The 13,177-nt window shown below is 39.2% G+C and overlaps 1 protein-coding gene across 1 annotated transcript in view; it reads left to right on the top strand.

Annotated features, from left to right (window-relative positions):
• The first annotated feature begins 8,070 nt into the window (after positions 1–8,070).
• LOC119650809 (elongation of very long chain fatty acids protein) overlaps positions 8,071–13,177 on the top strand; it is a 113,661-nt gene continuing 108,554 nt past the window's right edge. Inside the window, exon 1 of the mRNA XM_038053947.1 lies at positions 8,071–8,652. Within this exon, the coding sequence (XP_037909875.1) occupies positions 8,650–8,652 (3 nt within the window). The 5' untranslated portion in view covers positions 8,071–8,649. The remainder of the gene's footprint in view (positions 8,653–13,177) is intronic.

Raw genomic sequence — 13,177 nt, 5'->3', positions numbered from 1 at the left:
GGGAAACACGAAACCTTTTATACCTGAAAATTTAAATGTAGATCTTCACATCTATATCCCTCTCTATGAATATCAAATTACCCACTTTGGGCTCCTTACTGCTCTACACCATAACACATCCGTGGAGGGGAATATCAATGGGAATATGTACATGGAAATTTAAAATAAAATCTTGCCAGAAATGGACAATGACTCGAAACATGAAGCGTAAAAAACATGCTACAAACCTACTCAAAACCTCTCTAAAATTCCCGGACTGCAATATTATTGAGAATTTGCAAGATTATGTCTACAATAGGGTTTGCGAAGGTCACATTTTGAGCAAAAAATACTAGATGGAACAAAACCACGTGGTGGCACCGGGAAACGCTGTATCGATTGGCTTGCCGCCGTGATGCAGTAGGCGAATGCTCCAAGGCTTAATTAGGGCGATCAGACCCGAGTCTGCACGGGGACTCATCTGTAGTGGCTTCGGCCACGAAACCTTACCAGGGGTATACTGGTACCATGGGAACCGGGGTAGCTCCTGGACTCATATACTTCGGGAGAATTCCTCTCGTATATGAGTAAAGCTCGGTTGTTTGCGGTTGGCCCCTTAGTGGGAGCTTCATGGGGGCTGCTGGTGATGCTCAAGCGAGAAGAGACCTTCGGGCCTCGGCGTGGTGTGCTGGTGGTGGTGTTTCAACACGGGTGCCGTACTCCTTAGTTCGGTAGAGGTTTAGGTAGGTCTTGCATCCACCAGTATGAATGTTAAGCCATGTACTTGCATAGACTGGTACCATTGTGGCTTGTCACAGCGGGGCTCTGATTGTGGTCCCAAAATCAATCCGTGTCTTAAGAAGACCGTAGGATTAAGTCTCCACGCCAGGTATCTACGTTAAAACCCCAAGGACTTAACTGTATATACATATTGGTAAGCTTTCTATAGAGTTCGCTCATTACTACAATTTGCACCTGCAATTCGTCGCTGGTCTGTAAAATGAATATCTGGGCGACTATACAATTTAACGGTGCAATGGTCAAGTTAATTGAATGTCAGCATCTCCTTCTCATTATTCGCGGCTTAGATACCGCTTGGTCATGGATTTTTGTTTTCGTCTTTGTACTGTAGGCTGATCACTTGTACAGCAGTAAGGATAATAGAACTGAAGCAGCACAGTCAGCACAGTCATCAAATAGGAAATATTAAATGCCATCATGAAAAATAGACAATTTTTAATTTGAATCGACCTTACTTTTTCGCGGCAGTTAATAATAGTATCTAGTGTCAATCGAGAATACACTTCGTCCTGTAGTACTATCATATCCCTGTGGTAGTTATAACATAGTGTGCCTATCATACAGAAATGTTGGGATGTTTCCTATTTTTTAGGTGACTTAGGCTTGCATTTGGCATTAGCTATACCCCCACGGATGCCGTTTAACTCTGCGCAAGAGCCTCAGTGAAACAAAAATAAAATGCTGAGATCAGGGAAAGATAAATAAAGTATAATTGGAGTTATTCTACTATGCTAAATCCTACCTGATCTCTCTAGGTGACAGGTCTCGCGACAAGCCCACCAAGAAAATGCATCCAATGTCGTTAAAAATAATATGACCGGATTGAGAAACAAGCCTCGGAAAATGCTAGGGCGTCCACCTCAGTAGACACGGCAGGAAGGGCCCTGGTCTTCTCGAGAAATGGGCAAGGGTTCTTGACGCATGGACGGTGTCAGGACGTAAGTAAGTTAGTCCGAGCAAAATAGTGAGCCGATTCCGCTTGCGAATTGGACAAAGGCTGAAGAAAAAAAAGGTATGCTTATATGTATATTAATGTTTTTATTACTTTTTTTTAGGTTGAAATAATTGAAAAATTATTAATAGACCAGTTTTCGGTTGAAATATGAGTAGCATGAATGATATCAACCCAGACAATAAATGCCGTTTGAAAAAAATTATTATCCAGTGCGGCGTCGGAACGTGCCGTGTCGAAACCACATGAATCCGCAGTAGTGATATAGGGATTGTTCCCTAAGAGAGTAGGAAAAGATTGGTAGGGAGTATTAAAAGGGTCCGTCTGGTATTTTTGCTTTTTTTTTCAAAAAATCGATTTTTTGAAAACATTCGAAATTGTATCAGGCCAGCATACCTCGATGACATGCTGTTGGCAAATGTTTATGAAAACTTGGAGTTTTTGAGTAACTGTGAGGGTCACTTTCCATTAGCATGGAAGCAGCACAACAGAAAGAGGATTAGCGCAGAACAGTCTCAACTTGATATTGAGATGTTGGGCAAGCAGCGAAAGCGAATCTAGCGTTGTTAATGCGTCGAGTGTCAGTAAGTTTGGTGCTACCGTTGGCAGAAGCAACGCTTCCTAGGTATACGAATTGATCACTGCCTTGATCTTCTGTCCATTAACACGTCGAAAAGGTTTTTGTTCTTATTGAAGCGTTGTTTTCTACCTCGGTCGATTTTACCTTCCGTTAATATTGTTTCCAAGTTGCCTATGGTTTTTAATTTAAAGATCAAGTTTTTAGTAAGTATTTTATTATCTGAATCTTGATGAGTCCGTTTGAAATAATTTAGCCAATAAATTAGTTTCTTTTACCTCTACAATAATTGGCATAATGTCTTCTTCCGTAAGGGTTCATGCTCATTTTCTTCACTTTTCTCTTGTTCATACAGATGGTAGTGTGCACCTGGGTAAAGAATGCATTTTGTTGAAAGTGTCGAGGAGGAACATTATAGCTGAGAATTTTGGTCCGTTTTGTCTAGATGGTCCTCCGTTTAGGCTTTGTTAAACTTTTCACTTATTTTTTATGTAAAGATAGCAACAGGACCTCTCACCTCATCTACATTAGACTGAATCCAGGCTCTTTTTTCAATCTGCCATGATGATATCCAAATATACCCCGCCATAACTTTTTAGGGGCGAGCGGTGACCGCCGTAATTTTTCAACAGAGTTGAAGAAAAAGAACCTTTTCTTTCTTCGCCTATGCCTTTTTTCGCCTCTGAGGAAAGGGGTTAAAAATAAAACCCTACCGTTGTGTCATTAAAACAGCTACACTTTGAACTGGAATGACCCTTTAAGTGAGTGATTACCGTCCCAATGCTTTAACAATGTTAGACAGGCGGCTTCAATCTTCCTTTTATATGTATGCGTTCACCATCCTCTCCTCCTCCTATTGACGCGAAATTATAAGCTCTTATGCATTGAGTGTATAACAACATTTTGCATTGGGTTCAGAATGGGTTCTCATACATAAAAAAAGAGGGAGTACAATTCTTCTTTATTTAATATACCATATCAGGTATAAAATGGAAGGACTATACACTTTGTGAAGCAGTTTTAATATAGGTTGTTAATTAAGAGAAAGTACTCCGGTCCCGATATCTAATCACACAAAGTTAAAAGTAGTATGTAATAATCTTTAGCTTTATAAGGTACATCCCCAAATTCAATCTAGAATTGTTTATTCCATTTTGCAATAATATACATAATAGCATTTGGTACAAAATTGAAAAGTTCGGTGAAAATCCTACCAGTAGCTTATTATAATCGTGTCTATGTTTGAATTTGCTGCACACAGCCTGCATATGAAGCTTCCTCGAAAACAACTGAACCTATTGGGACAATTCTGCTAAAATTGGAAGGTATTAGTTGGCGCTCCGAGGATACTCTGAAAGTACAGTGACTTTTATCATAATTTGATGAGTTTCGTGCGAATCCTGCTACAATTAACAAAGTTAAAGTAGGTCAAAGCTCTGCCTTTCTTGTGCATTTGCTGCACCCTAAAATATTATCGAAATTTGTCATTTTAAAGTGAAAAGCACGGCTTTCTCAATAGGTTGACGACGAAGAAGAGCATTGCTCCGCCTGCTGCAGCTGTTTCCTCACAATCTGTGGCGACCACTTCAGTATGTTCATGTAGACAGCGGATGAAATGGACTGAGGATACGAACCTCTTTATCATCCGCTCTTACTACGAAATAACGGCGGGTGCAGGTATAACATCTTACCGTTCCTTGTTATACCAGAGATTCATCGAGCGTTTCCCGCAATTCGCGCACGAGAATTTGCAGCGAGTCGCAGACTAGTACCGCTTTATAACTAGCAGCGACGCAATCCCCGCCATCATCTGGGAACATGTTCGATTTGAGGTCATCGCGGAAATTGGTGACTGAGAGTCGAGGGGGGGAGGGGCGGGGGCAGAGGCGGCGGCAACAACAACACCTTCTCTGCAGGCAACAGTTTCAGTACTCGCCGAAGCACTCTTCTCCACCGTGCAGCTGAAGTTTCCGCTGAGGTTCGGGACGAATTCCATAGAGCGTGTGTAGAATTTTTGGAAATGGATCCTTTGCATAGACCAGGTATTGTCAGGCCAGGATGTGCCAGGATCCACCATGGAAAATTGGTCTGGAACGTTGGAGGAATTCACTAAGGCAGGGCATTGCTGGGCTGATTCAAATCAGCACTGACAATGCCAGCAGACGGGTGAGAAATAAAGTGCATAGTGTTTACAGGAACTATGTCATATAATATAATTGAAGTGAGCTTTGGTGGTTAACCGCCCAGTATGTTGAATATGCTGAGTGGATCACCGCCGAAGGCACCCGTCATGTCACTACGCCTGGTATGACTATATTACCGAAGAGGAAGTTCGACAAGCCAGAAGCTGCTCGAAGAACTGGAAGGGCGCTGGTCTGGATCGAGTGCATAATTTCTGGCACAAGAAATTTACCAGTGCACATAGTCGTATATAGCATCAGGTCACTGCGGGAATTACCTATCTTATCCCTAAGAAGGACGCGGTGCAAGACCCCGCAGATGCAAGACCGATTACTTGCTTACCAACCTTCTAAAAATTCATAACGTCCTTTATTAATGGAAGGGTCAATGCGCACCTCAAGACCAACTACATTCTGTCCAAGGAGCAGAAGGGCTGCCGAGTTGGGTCAAGGAGTTGCAACGAGCAACTCATTATCGACTCGGTAATTGTAGGATAAGCAACTAGAGCCCTAAAAAACCTCTATAGTTTCTATACCGATTATACCAAGGCTTTCGACAGCGTACCGCATACTTGGCTAATCGACGTTCTACGTTGGCAACAGTCATGGAAGGGTGGCATACCACCTTATCAATCGATTCTTCTGAGGGTGCCAATGCCTCAGAGCCCATCCATATACGGAGAGGCATCTTCCAGGGAATTCGTTAAGTCCCCTTTGGTTTGGCATGGCCCTGAACCACCTTTCAAGGCTACAGATGATGCTAGATGGCATGGTTTTGCAATCAAATATGGCCTAAGTGGTAAGTTTGAGCTGACAAACTTGATTTATTTAGATGACATCAAGTTGTATGTTGGCATTGATGACCACTTTAGAAGTCTGTTGGGAATAGCAGATATATTTCGCCGAATTTGGATTAAACAAGTGTTGAATCCAAGCCATCCGCAAAGGTCATTACGAGTCGCATGCCGGACATAGCATTGGTGAACTCCACATCGAAGCTATGACCGAGACAGACTTCTACAAGTACCTAGGAATTCTGCGACGAACTCACACACAGGTGGAATGCTGCAAAACCTTGCAAACAAACATGGGCTGATCACGGGAATATGTCCGGTTTACCGATATGAGCCGGAAGTAGTACTTCATAGATCGGCTCACAGCATGCATTGGCACCGGAAGGTTCTAACTGATCGCCATATTGCGGGCAGCAAGCCTGACGTACTGTTACTTGACAAGACGGGTCGCCCCGTGTATATTATTGATGTTGCTATCCCCCATAGTAGCAACATCTAACGGAAATACGTGGAGAAGGAGGTGAACAATGAGCCACTGGCTTGAGAAATCAAAGAAATTTGGTGTCTTGAGCAGGTGGTAATAATTCCCTAAAATTGTCAGCTGCAGTTGTTGTACCTAAATCCCTCACGGCTGGTGTGGTTCAAACTACAAATATACCATTCTGCATACGTGTTTCATGTTGGTAGTATCATGTAAAATCCGGCATCTGCCGAGATTGTGATAACGCAGAAAATAAATGGTTAGATTTGTAGGGGTCATGCAAAACGTCTCAACTAAATGAGTCCAAGAGCTGCTATATGGGATTGCTCGTTTGGAGTCTTTAATTGCCGTGCAACAAGTAGACTTCCTTTGTCAGCTTTCCGCTCTTTTGATTTGAACCGCCACCTTCCGCTGCGATAGCCTAGCATGCTAACCATTCAGAAATCCGGGTACTCGAAACACGAATGCCATGATTTCCTTTTGTCTTAAATTGTGGTTCCGGGTATATAGTGGCCGTCCTCTATAAACAGTTTTGACCTCATTATAAATCTCAACTGGATTTTTTTCCTTTCCAACAAGGTGGTGGAAGAAGGGGCGTATTTTGCATTTTGTGAGAAATTGGATTCATATTTTTGGCAAGCTGGAAGGCTGAACTTAGTATGTTTAACTCCTAGTGTATTGTTCGAAGTTTTATGATTGAGAAAAATAATTACACATGTTCGACAATCTACGGTAAATGCGCTAGAAATAATCCGCTCAGGCCTGGTGTGGGTGCCATCCGACACATCACTACATTAACCAAGTGGGTCACAGGCGTCTCTACCCCACGGATACGCAATAACACTACGTGCCCCTTCGCAATTTAATTTGCTCCTCCTGTATTCAGTCTTCTTGGTCAAGAGTTTTCAAACATACTAATCTTAAATTCGCTGCATTTTGATCAGGCTTCTTGATAGTATCGCCAACATTGCGCAAAATCTTTCCCTATGGAACTGAGTTTTGAACCTTGGGTGTGAAGGCCAAAAAGAAGAATCCATCGACCAAAAGAGTGAGAGTGAGTTGCTCTCCATTTGGAACATTTCAACTTAAAGTGGTTGCGGACTTAGCACTCCTCAATCCCTAAACAATCCCTTACGACTGCGGGAAGTCCAATATTTTTACTTTCTGGACGTCTCTTGTATCATGGTGTTTCTTAGTCATTCAAATTAAAGTACGCCCGCCTCCTACTTTCTCAACTCTCAAAAGAGGGCATGGGGGAGTTTTATATTATTATTATATTAAAGTTGAAATTCTAGAAGATTGTAGAATTTATTATAATTTTTACATCCGTATTTGAAAAAAAGGAGAAAATGTAATCTCTGTTAAGTTAATAACATCGTTTTGAATAATAACATAAAGACTGGGTAATTCAATCATGGGTGTAATTATATATTATATTTTTTACTTTAATAATTAAAATCAAATTCTTCAATAATTTCTATTGAAATACCGCAGGTACTTAGCTTATAATTATTGATTGGCTGGAATGATTGGCTTGGCGTAATAATTAAGTTACAAGTGAATAAAATATAAATTCTCCTAACATAGTTCAAAACTAGGGTTCTTTCTATTATTGTAAACCAGTCCTACTTAAATGAAAATGTACAGAAATTGGAAATCTAGGGCACTAGTTAACATAAGCTTGCACTTTAATGGGTGACTTTTATATTTGAGGCGTATTAAAAATTGAAATTAATGGGTATAAGTATAGCTTAGTAAAATTCAACTTAATTATTATCTAATTGTATTTAAAATGGTAATTTTATACTACACCTGGCTTAAAAGTATTTGCCCCTATGTTAATTTGCTTTGACAATCAACAACAAACACCAGTTTTACGTCATAGTGCAAGTAATTATTCCCCGATTGTGGGTTTCGTAATCCATATTCGAGTATTGGTATTCTGGTTCCTTTGGTATTTTAAACGTTGTTCCAGGTCTAGAATTTTCCTTAATAACTTATACAGATAGCTGCGTCATTATTAGCTACAATATATGTAAATATCTTCTTCATGGATCTGTTGTTGCAGATATTTCCAAATAGGCAATTTATAGTAAAACTTATCATAAGATCAATGGGGATTACAACTCAAGATCAATGATCCGGTAGTACAAGCTGCGACTTAGAAAATAAAGATTCCCAGCGCTGCAGCACAGGTTGAGATGGTCAACATTGCTGAAGCTACTAATCTTCGCGAGCCGGGTTGCGCGACTTGCGCCCAGCTTGGTGGGGTTGGTTCGTATAAAACTCAGGTGATACTCTCGAAGAAGACTTACTTGCGTTACAGTCACAGGCCCAGTCGAACTCAAAGCTCTTCAAGTCCGGGAGTTATATTTCTCACTGCATTATTGTTTACTAATTATAATTAATCAGCAATACTGAAGTTCTTAAGATTTCTGCGTATGTAGAGTGTCGTGAATTGGTGCTAGTTCTTACTCAGAAAGGATACGTTCAGAAGCTGGAATTTTTTGAAGTGCGAGAACGAACCCTGTCGTAGATGAGAAAGTCAGCTTAGAGGAATAGTGTCTTGTCTTAATTTAAAATTTGAGTAAAACATACAAATAAATTGCAGTGTTTGCAAATATAAAGTCAACTTTAGTACGGTCAGCGGAAATAAAATAATATGTACTTGGTGGCTATACTTACCAGATAGGTTGAGTATGTGCATGCGCTATTGCAAAGAATATATGTAGCAATTGAAACTAAAAAGTGCTTATAGTGACTGTAAAATATTAAAGTGTAACTCGAATTGGATTTTCTACAGTTTGACACGAGGGAAAGGAGACTTTTAATTTTCGGAATATACTTCCCTTAAGTTTCCTTCCGGTGAATAAAACAGCATTAAAATGGTAAGTGCAGTAAAACATAAACCTTAAAATTAAACTTAAAAATTTAAGATTTAATGAAAGTAAATTGTATCTGGGGAATGTTTGTGTTTATCTATAATTGTGATTTGTGTGGCTATTCATACAAAGGCACCCTTTCAAGTGGGTATTGGCTACAGTCGTAGTAGATCTGGAAGGACCTATCTATATGAACACGGAAAGTATCTGTAAAATCAAATGACGATGCTCTTTAAATTTCAATATCAATTTGACGATTTTAAAATATTTTTCAGGGTTGTGAGGAATGTTTTCTTGTTAATTTTCTTTGCTTATGGTATATACTGGAATAAAGTTCTAAAGGAGGTGAAGTGTCTGAATTTGTCGATGGTTACAAGTTCCGATATTTATATACTCCCCATTGCCACTCATCTCCGACATTGACAGAGATTCACTTGAACAGGAACAGTGAATATTTTACTAGATAACACACAAAGCATATGCTCTCTTATACATACATAAATACGTTTCGAGAGTCTTATCTTAGATTATTATTCACATTTTTGAGGACGGTGATAATCGTTGTTAGCTTTTCTTCTCGCAATAATAGCGAAATCAATCGCATGTGAGTCCATTGTAGTGATCATCCCAATCGAAAGGTGTTAATATAAATATATGGAGCATAGATATCTAACTTGAAAAAATGTCTGTGCATATGCCAATAGAAATGTGCCCATATGTACATTCGTGCTTGATATTGTCCACAATATGATAAATTTGCAATACCTAATATAAAAAGCTCTTGAGCAACTGATAAAGTGATAGAGAAGATATAGCTGAACGGTTTTTTGTGGAAATTTATCTTATCTGCAGTAGTTATCAAGTTAGGTATTAGATAATGATGATTTTTACAATAACAAGTGATATTGTATCCCAACTCTTGCCTCCAAGTTTTTGTTTATTATATTTGGTCAATATTGGTAGACATAATTAGCGAAATTTGACTATTTTTAAGCAACATTTGAGTTCAATATTCTGGTATTTGCATATTTTCAGTTCATAGTAAATCCGGAAGTGATTCTGATCGGACGAAGGCAGTCTGAAGGTTGCCTTGCACTTTTGTATTGGTGTTTTTTATTAGTTGCCAAATATTCAATAAGTTCTGACAATAATAGAGGGTCAAACTGGATCAAGTTCTTATGACAGAAAAGTTGTTAATTGACCCTGAATAATCATTATTCGAGATTTATCCGGCAACAGTTTATTCTTATATCAAAATTTACGAATTTTTCAGAGATTGCATTTCAAGAATGTTTCAGTTTTTCTTTGACTCACTTAACATTGATAATTATTCACGTTTGGTATTTCCATATCAGTTTCTTAGAGGGCAGGTATGTATATACATATGTTCTTTGTGGTATTATTTGTTGCAACTCTTATTTCGTTTCGTTATTACGAATTCATAACCGAATATTAACCATGAAATATTTTTTGCCCCTTGGCTCTACGCTGAACTAAATGTTAAACCTAATTTATAGTTAGTATTTGTACTTTTGAGAAGCCGATGGAATATTTGATTTTAAAAAGAAAAAAATATTCGGCGCATATGGACATATTCTAAAATTTTTACGAATTTGTTAGAAACTACTTCATATTTTCCAGATGCAACCCAGAGAAATGGAAAAGTTTACTGATATATGTTAGTTCATTCATTGGTAGATGAATTTAATGAACGAACTACAGCAGTTAAGTTTTCTATTTTCCAACACACGCATAAATCAAATGTAAATTGATTGACTTAAATAATCATGGTTCCCGATAATAAAACAATAGGCGACAGCTGCGAACTGTACTCTCAGGAGAGGCCTATATTCTCTAAAATGTTTGTTATAGCGTGCGGGTGTAATATCTTTGGTTGCCGAATATACCCCTATAGGAAATGGAAAACCTTTGTGTACCAGAAATATTGATAATAAATGAACTCCCATGAGGTTAAAATTTGTTTTTGCGCGACTTACCATGCACTTTCCGGGTGTTTAGCTTCATCTGAAAATAGGTTTGAACATTTGACTTCTATCAGCACACACTGAGGTACGTCTATCATATGTACTTGAGGTACATATATCAAATATAGGCTAAAAACCTAGGCACATCGAACATTAATCCTCTTTGTGATTGTTAATAATATTGGTTCTGATTTGAATATTCAACACTTGGCTTTTAAAGAATTTTACCATATTTCTGGACTTTTCTTTATTAATGTCTGCTGTTCATTTCTTTGTGGAATGTAAGGCATTCATACCGTCTATTTTCGTATTGTTATTTTTCATATATTTACTAGTCTATGATGTTGTGTTTTAATGCTGGGCAATTAATAAGCTTAGGGCAAGGAGGAAGCACAAAAACGAACAAAAACATCCATTACCAAGCACAATTCGAACCCGGAGAGTCGGATCAAATGGCTCGTGCTCAACCATCGGCCGCTCGGCAATCGTACCATGCGCTAGGTTTTTCTACAACATAATTTTTGGCGAGCTGCTCGTCATTGTTATATGAAGTTGCAATTCATTGCTTTGCGTGACATCTACTGCAATTCCCGCATTATAAGCCGCCTTTAAACGCCTTTTACCTTGACTTTGTTTTTTTATCTGAAAGGATCAGGGCACTTTCCTTATGCTGTGTTAATGCAGACTATGTTGATCTTGGCTGTGCAAATATATCTCCTCTAGCTTAATCTAATGGCCGCATTTTTCAATTCGCGAACCTTATAAACATTCTGCTATCTGCGTGAACAGAGCGCCTCTGCTCCTGCCTGTTCCTCATGTACAATCGTTCTATGTGACCGCCACATTCTTCTTTTTTCTTCTTTTCTTCAGCGTTTGTCTCGTTCATAAGCGGGGTCGTCGTCGTTATCGGTTTCGCCATTTGGCTCTACCAAATGCCTGATCTGGATGTAATCTAGAGGCTTTTAAATCCCTATCCAGAGTATCTAGCCGCCGTTGTTTTGGCCGGCCTTTTGGTCGTTTACCATCGACTTTGATCTTGAGACCAATCTTGGGAAGTGAATTCTCATTTGCGCGAATTACGTTACCATACCATCGAAGACGCCTCTCTTGTAATTTTCCCACGATCGATGCAAACCCATACCGATCACTGCAAGGCGTCGATTATTGTCTTTTGTAGTCGGCCAACACTCAGAACCATAGAGGGTGACAGGACGCTTGAGACTTTCGTTGAGACGTCGATGACAAAGAACACTAGTTATGGAAAGCTACTTCATCCTATGAAGCTATTTCAAAGCACAGCTGATAGCATTGACCCGATGTATTTGAATCGCTCAGTTCTAAGCAGGTGACTGCCGCTAACAGTGATTGTGCCTGAAATCGTGTTCCATGAGGCTATCATTTCATTTTTGGACAAGCTGCTCGAGATCAGTCTAAACAAGAAAATTTTGGTCCTGGATATAATTCGTATATATATTGTGTTTGCTAATATATGCAAGATGAACGATCAACTCCTGCAACCCAATTTTGATCACGCCGCTCTAACCACTCAACCATCCATACTCAGAAGAAATGCCACTTCTTAAATAAAATACCTAATTATATTTTATTACGTTGGCAATTAATGTCAGTTGGAAAACTGCAGTAGGCCGTCATGACTGAACGGATTTTTGTTAACTTTTCCGAATCCATTTGTTTGCTAAGTCTCACAAAATTAAAAAGACAGTAATGCCATGCATATACCGTTTTCAGAATACAAACCGCTGACTCTGGGTTATTTTTCTGCTAATGGCATTAGTCTTTTCAAGCCTATCATAATAGCCCGATAAAAGAGCGGCCATAGGATTTGTATGACGATCTGTATGTTCAATACAACGGAATCCTCATGGCATCATGAAATTAAGGTTGAAGGAAGTTTTGAGTTTACTATTTGTATTGGTCTTTCCTTCGATCACGTTTTCCCAATTTCGGAATAGTTCGGGTCCGTACACGAGTGGGTTCTTTTATTTCGTTGGGTCCTATCAAGATCATGTTAGGTTATCAGTTTTGGGTCACAAAGTCCATTTTGGACCACCAAGACTAGGTTATTGAACGTTGGGGGCGACTAACGCAATCATCTCTTCTTTCCCCGAAAACTTTCTTTGCTGCTGGTTGTTAGATTTGGAGACGATAGGCAACTGGTAGAAACATGAAATGAATAAAAATAAAGGAGATGTGCAGAAGCGTCTTGCAGTTACTTGTAGACACTCCTGTGAAACTGCACGATCAATATTCGGCAATTTTAAAGTGAAATTAAACGGAGGGAGGCTTGACAAAGGTCAATTCGGCAGAGTCGACTGACCATCAAATATTCCAAGTTCATTACAACTGGCTCCCTTTGGGCTCGGCACACATCAATTTGCCGCTGATACCATATTTGCCTTTATTTCCATGAAACTGTCATTTATTATTTTAAAAAAATACATTCGCTCGTCCAAAAAGATAGTATCATGTGAGGGACTTTTTTGATTTTTGGTCCGTTTGGTTGCCAAAAATGAAAACTATTAATG

This window comes from Hermetia illucens, chromosome 3 (genome assembly GCF_905115235.1).
Source record: "Hermetia illucens chromosome 3, iHerIll2.2.curated.20191125, whole genome shotgun sequence".
In the NCBI taxonomy this organism is placed as follows: domain Eukaryota; kingdom Metazoa; phylum Arthropoda; class Insecta; order Diptera; family Stratiomyidae; genus Hermetia; species Hermetia illucens.
The sequence above is the reverse complement of the archived record's forward strand: the minus strand, read 5'-3'. Positions and strand labels throughout refer to the sequence as shown.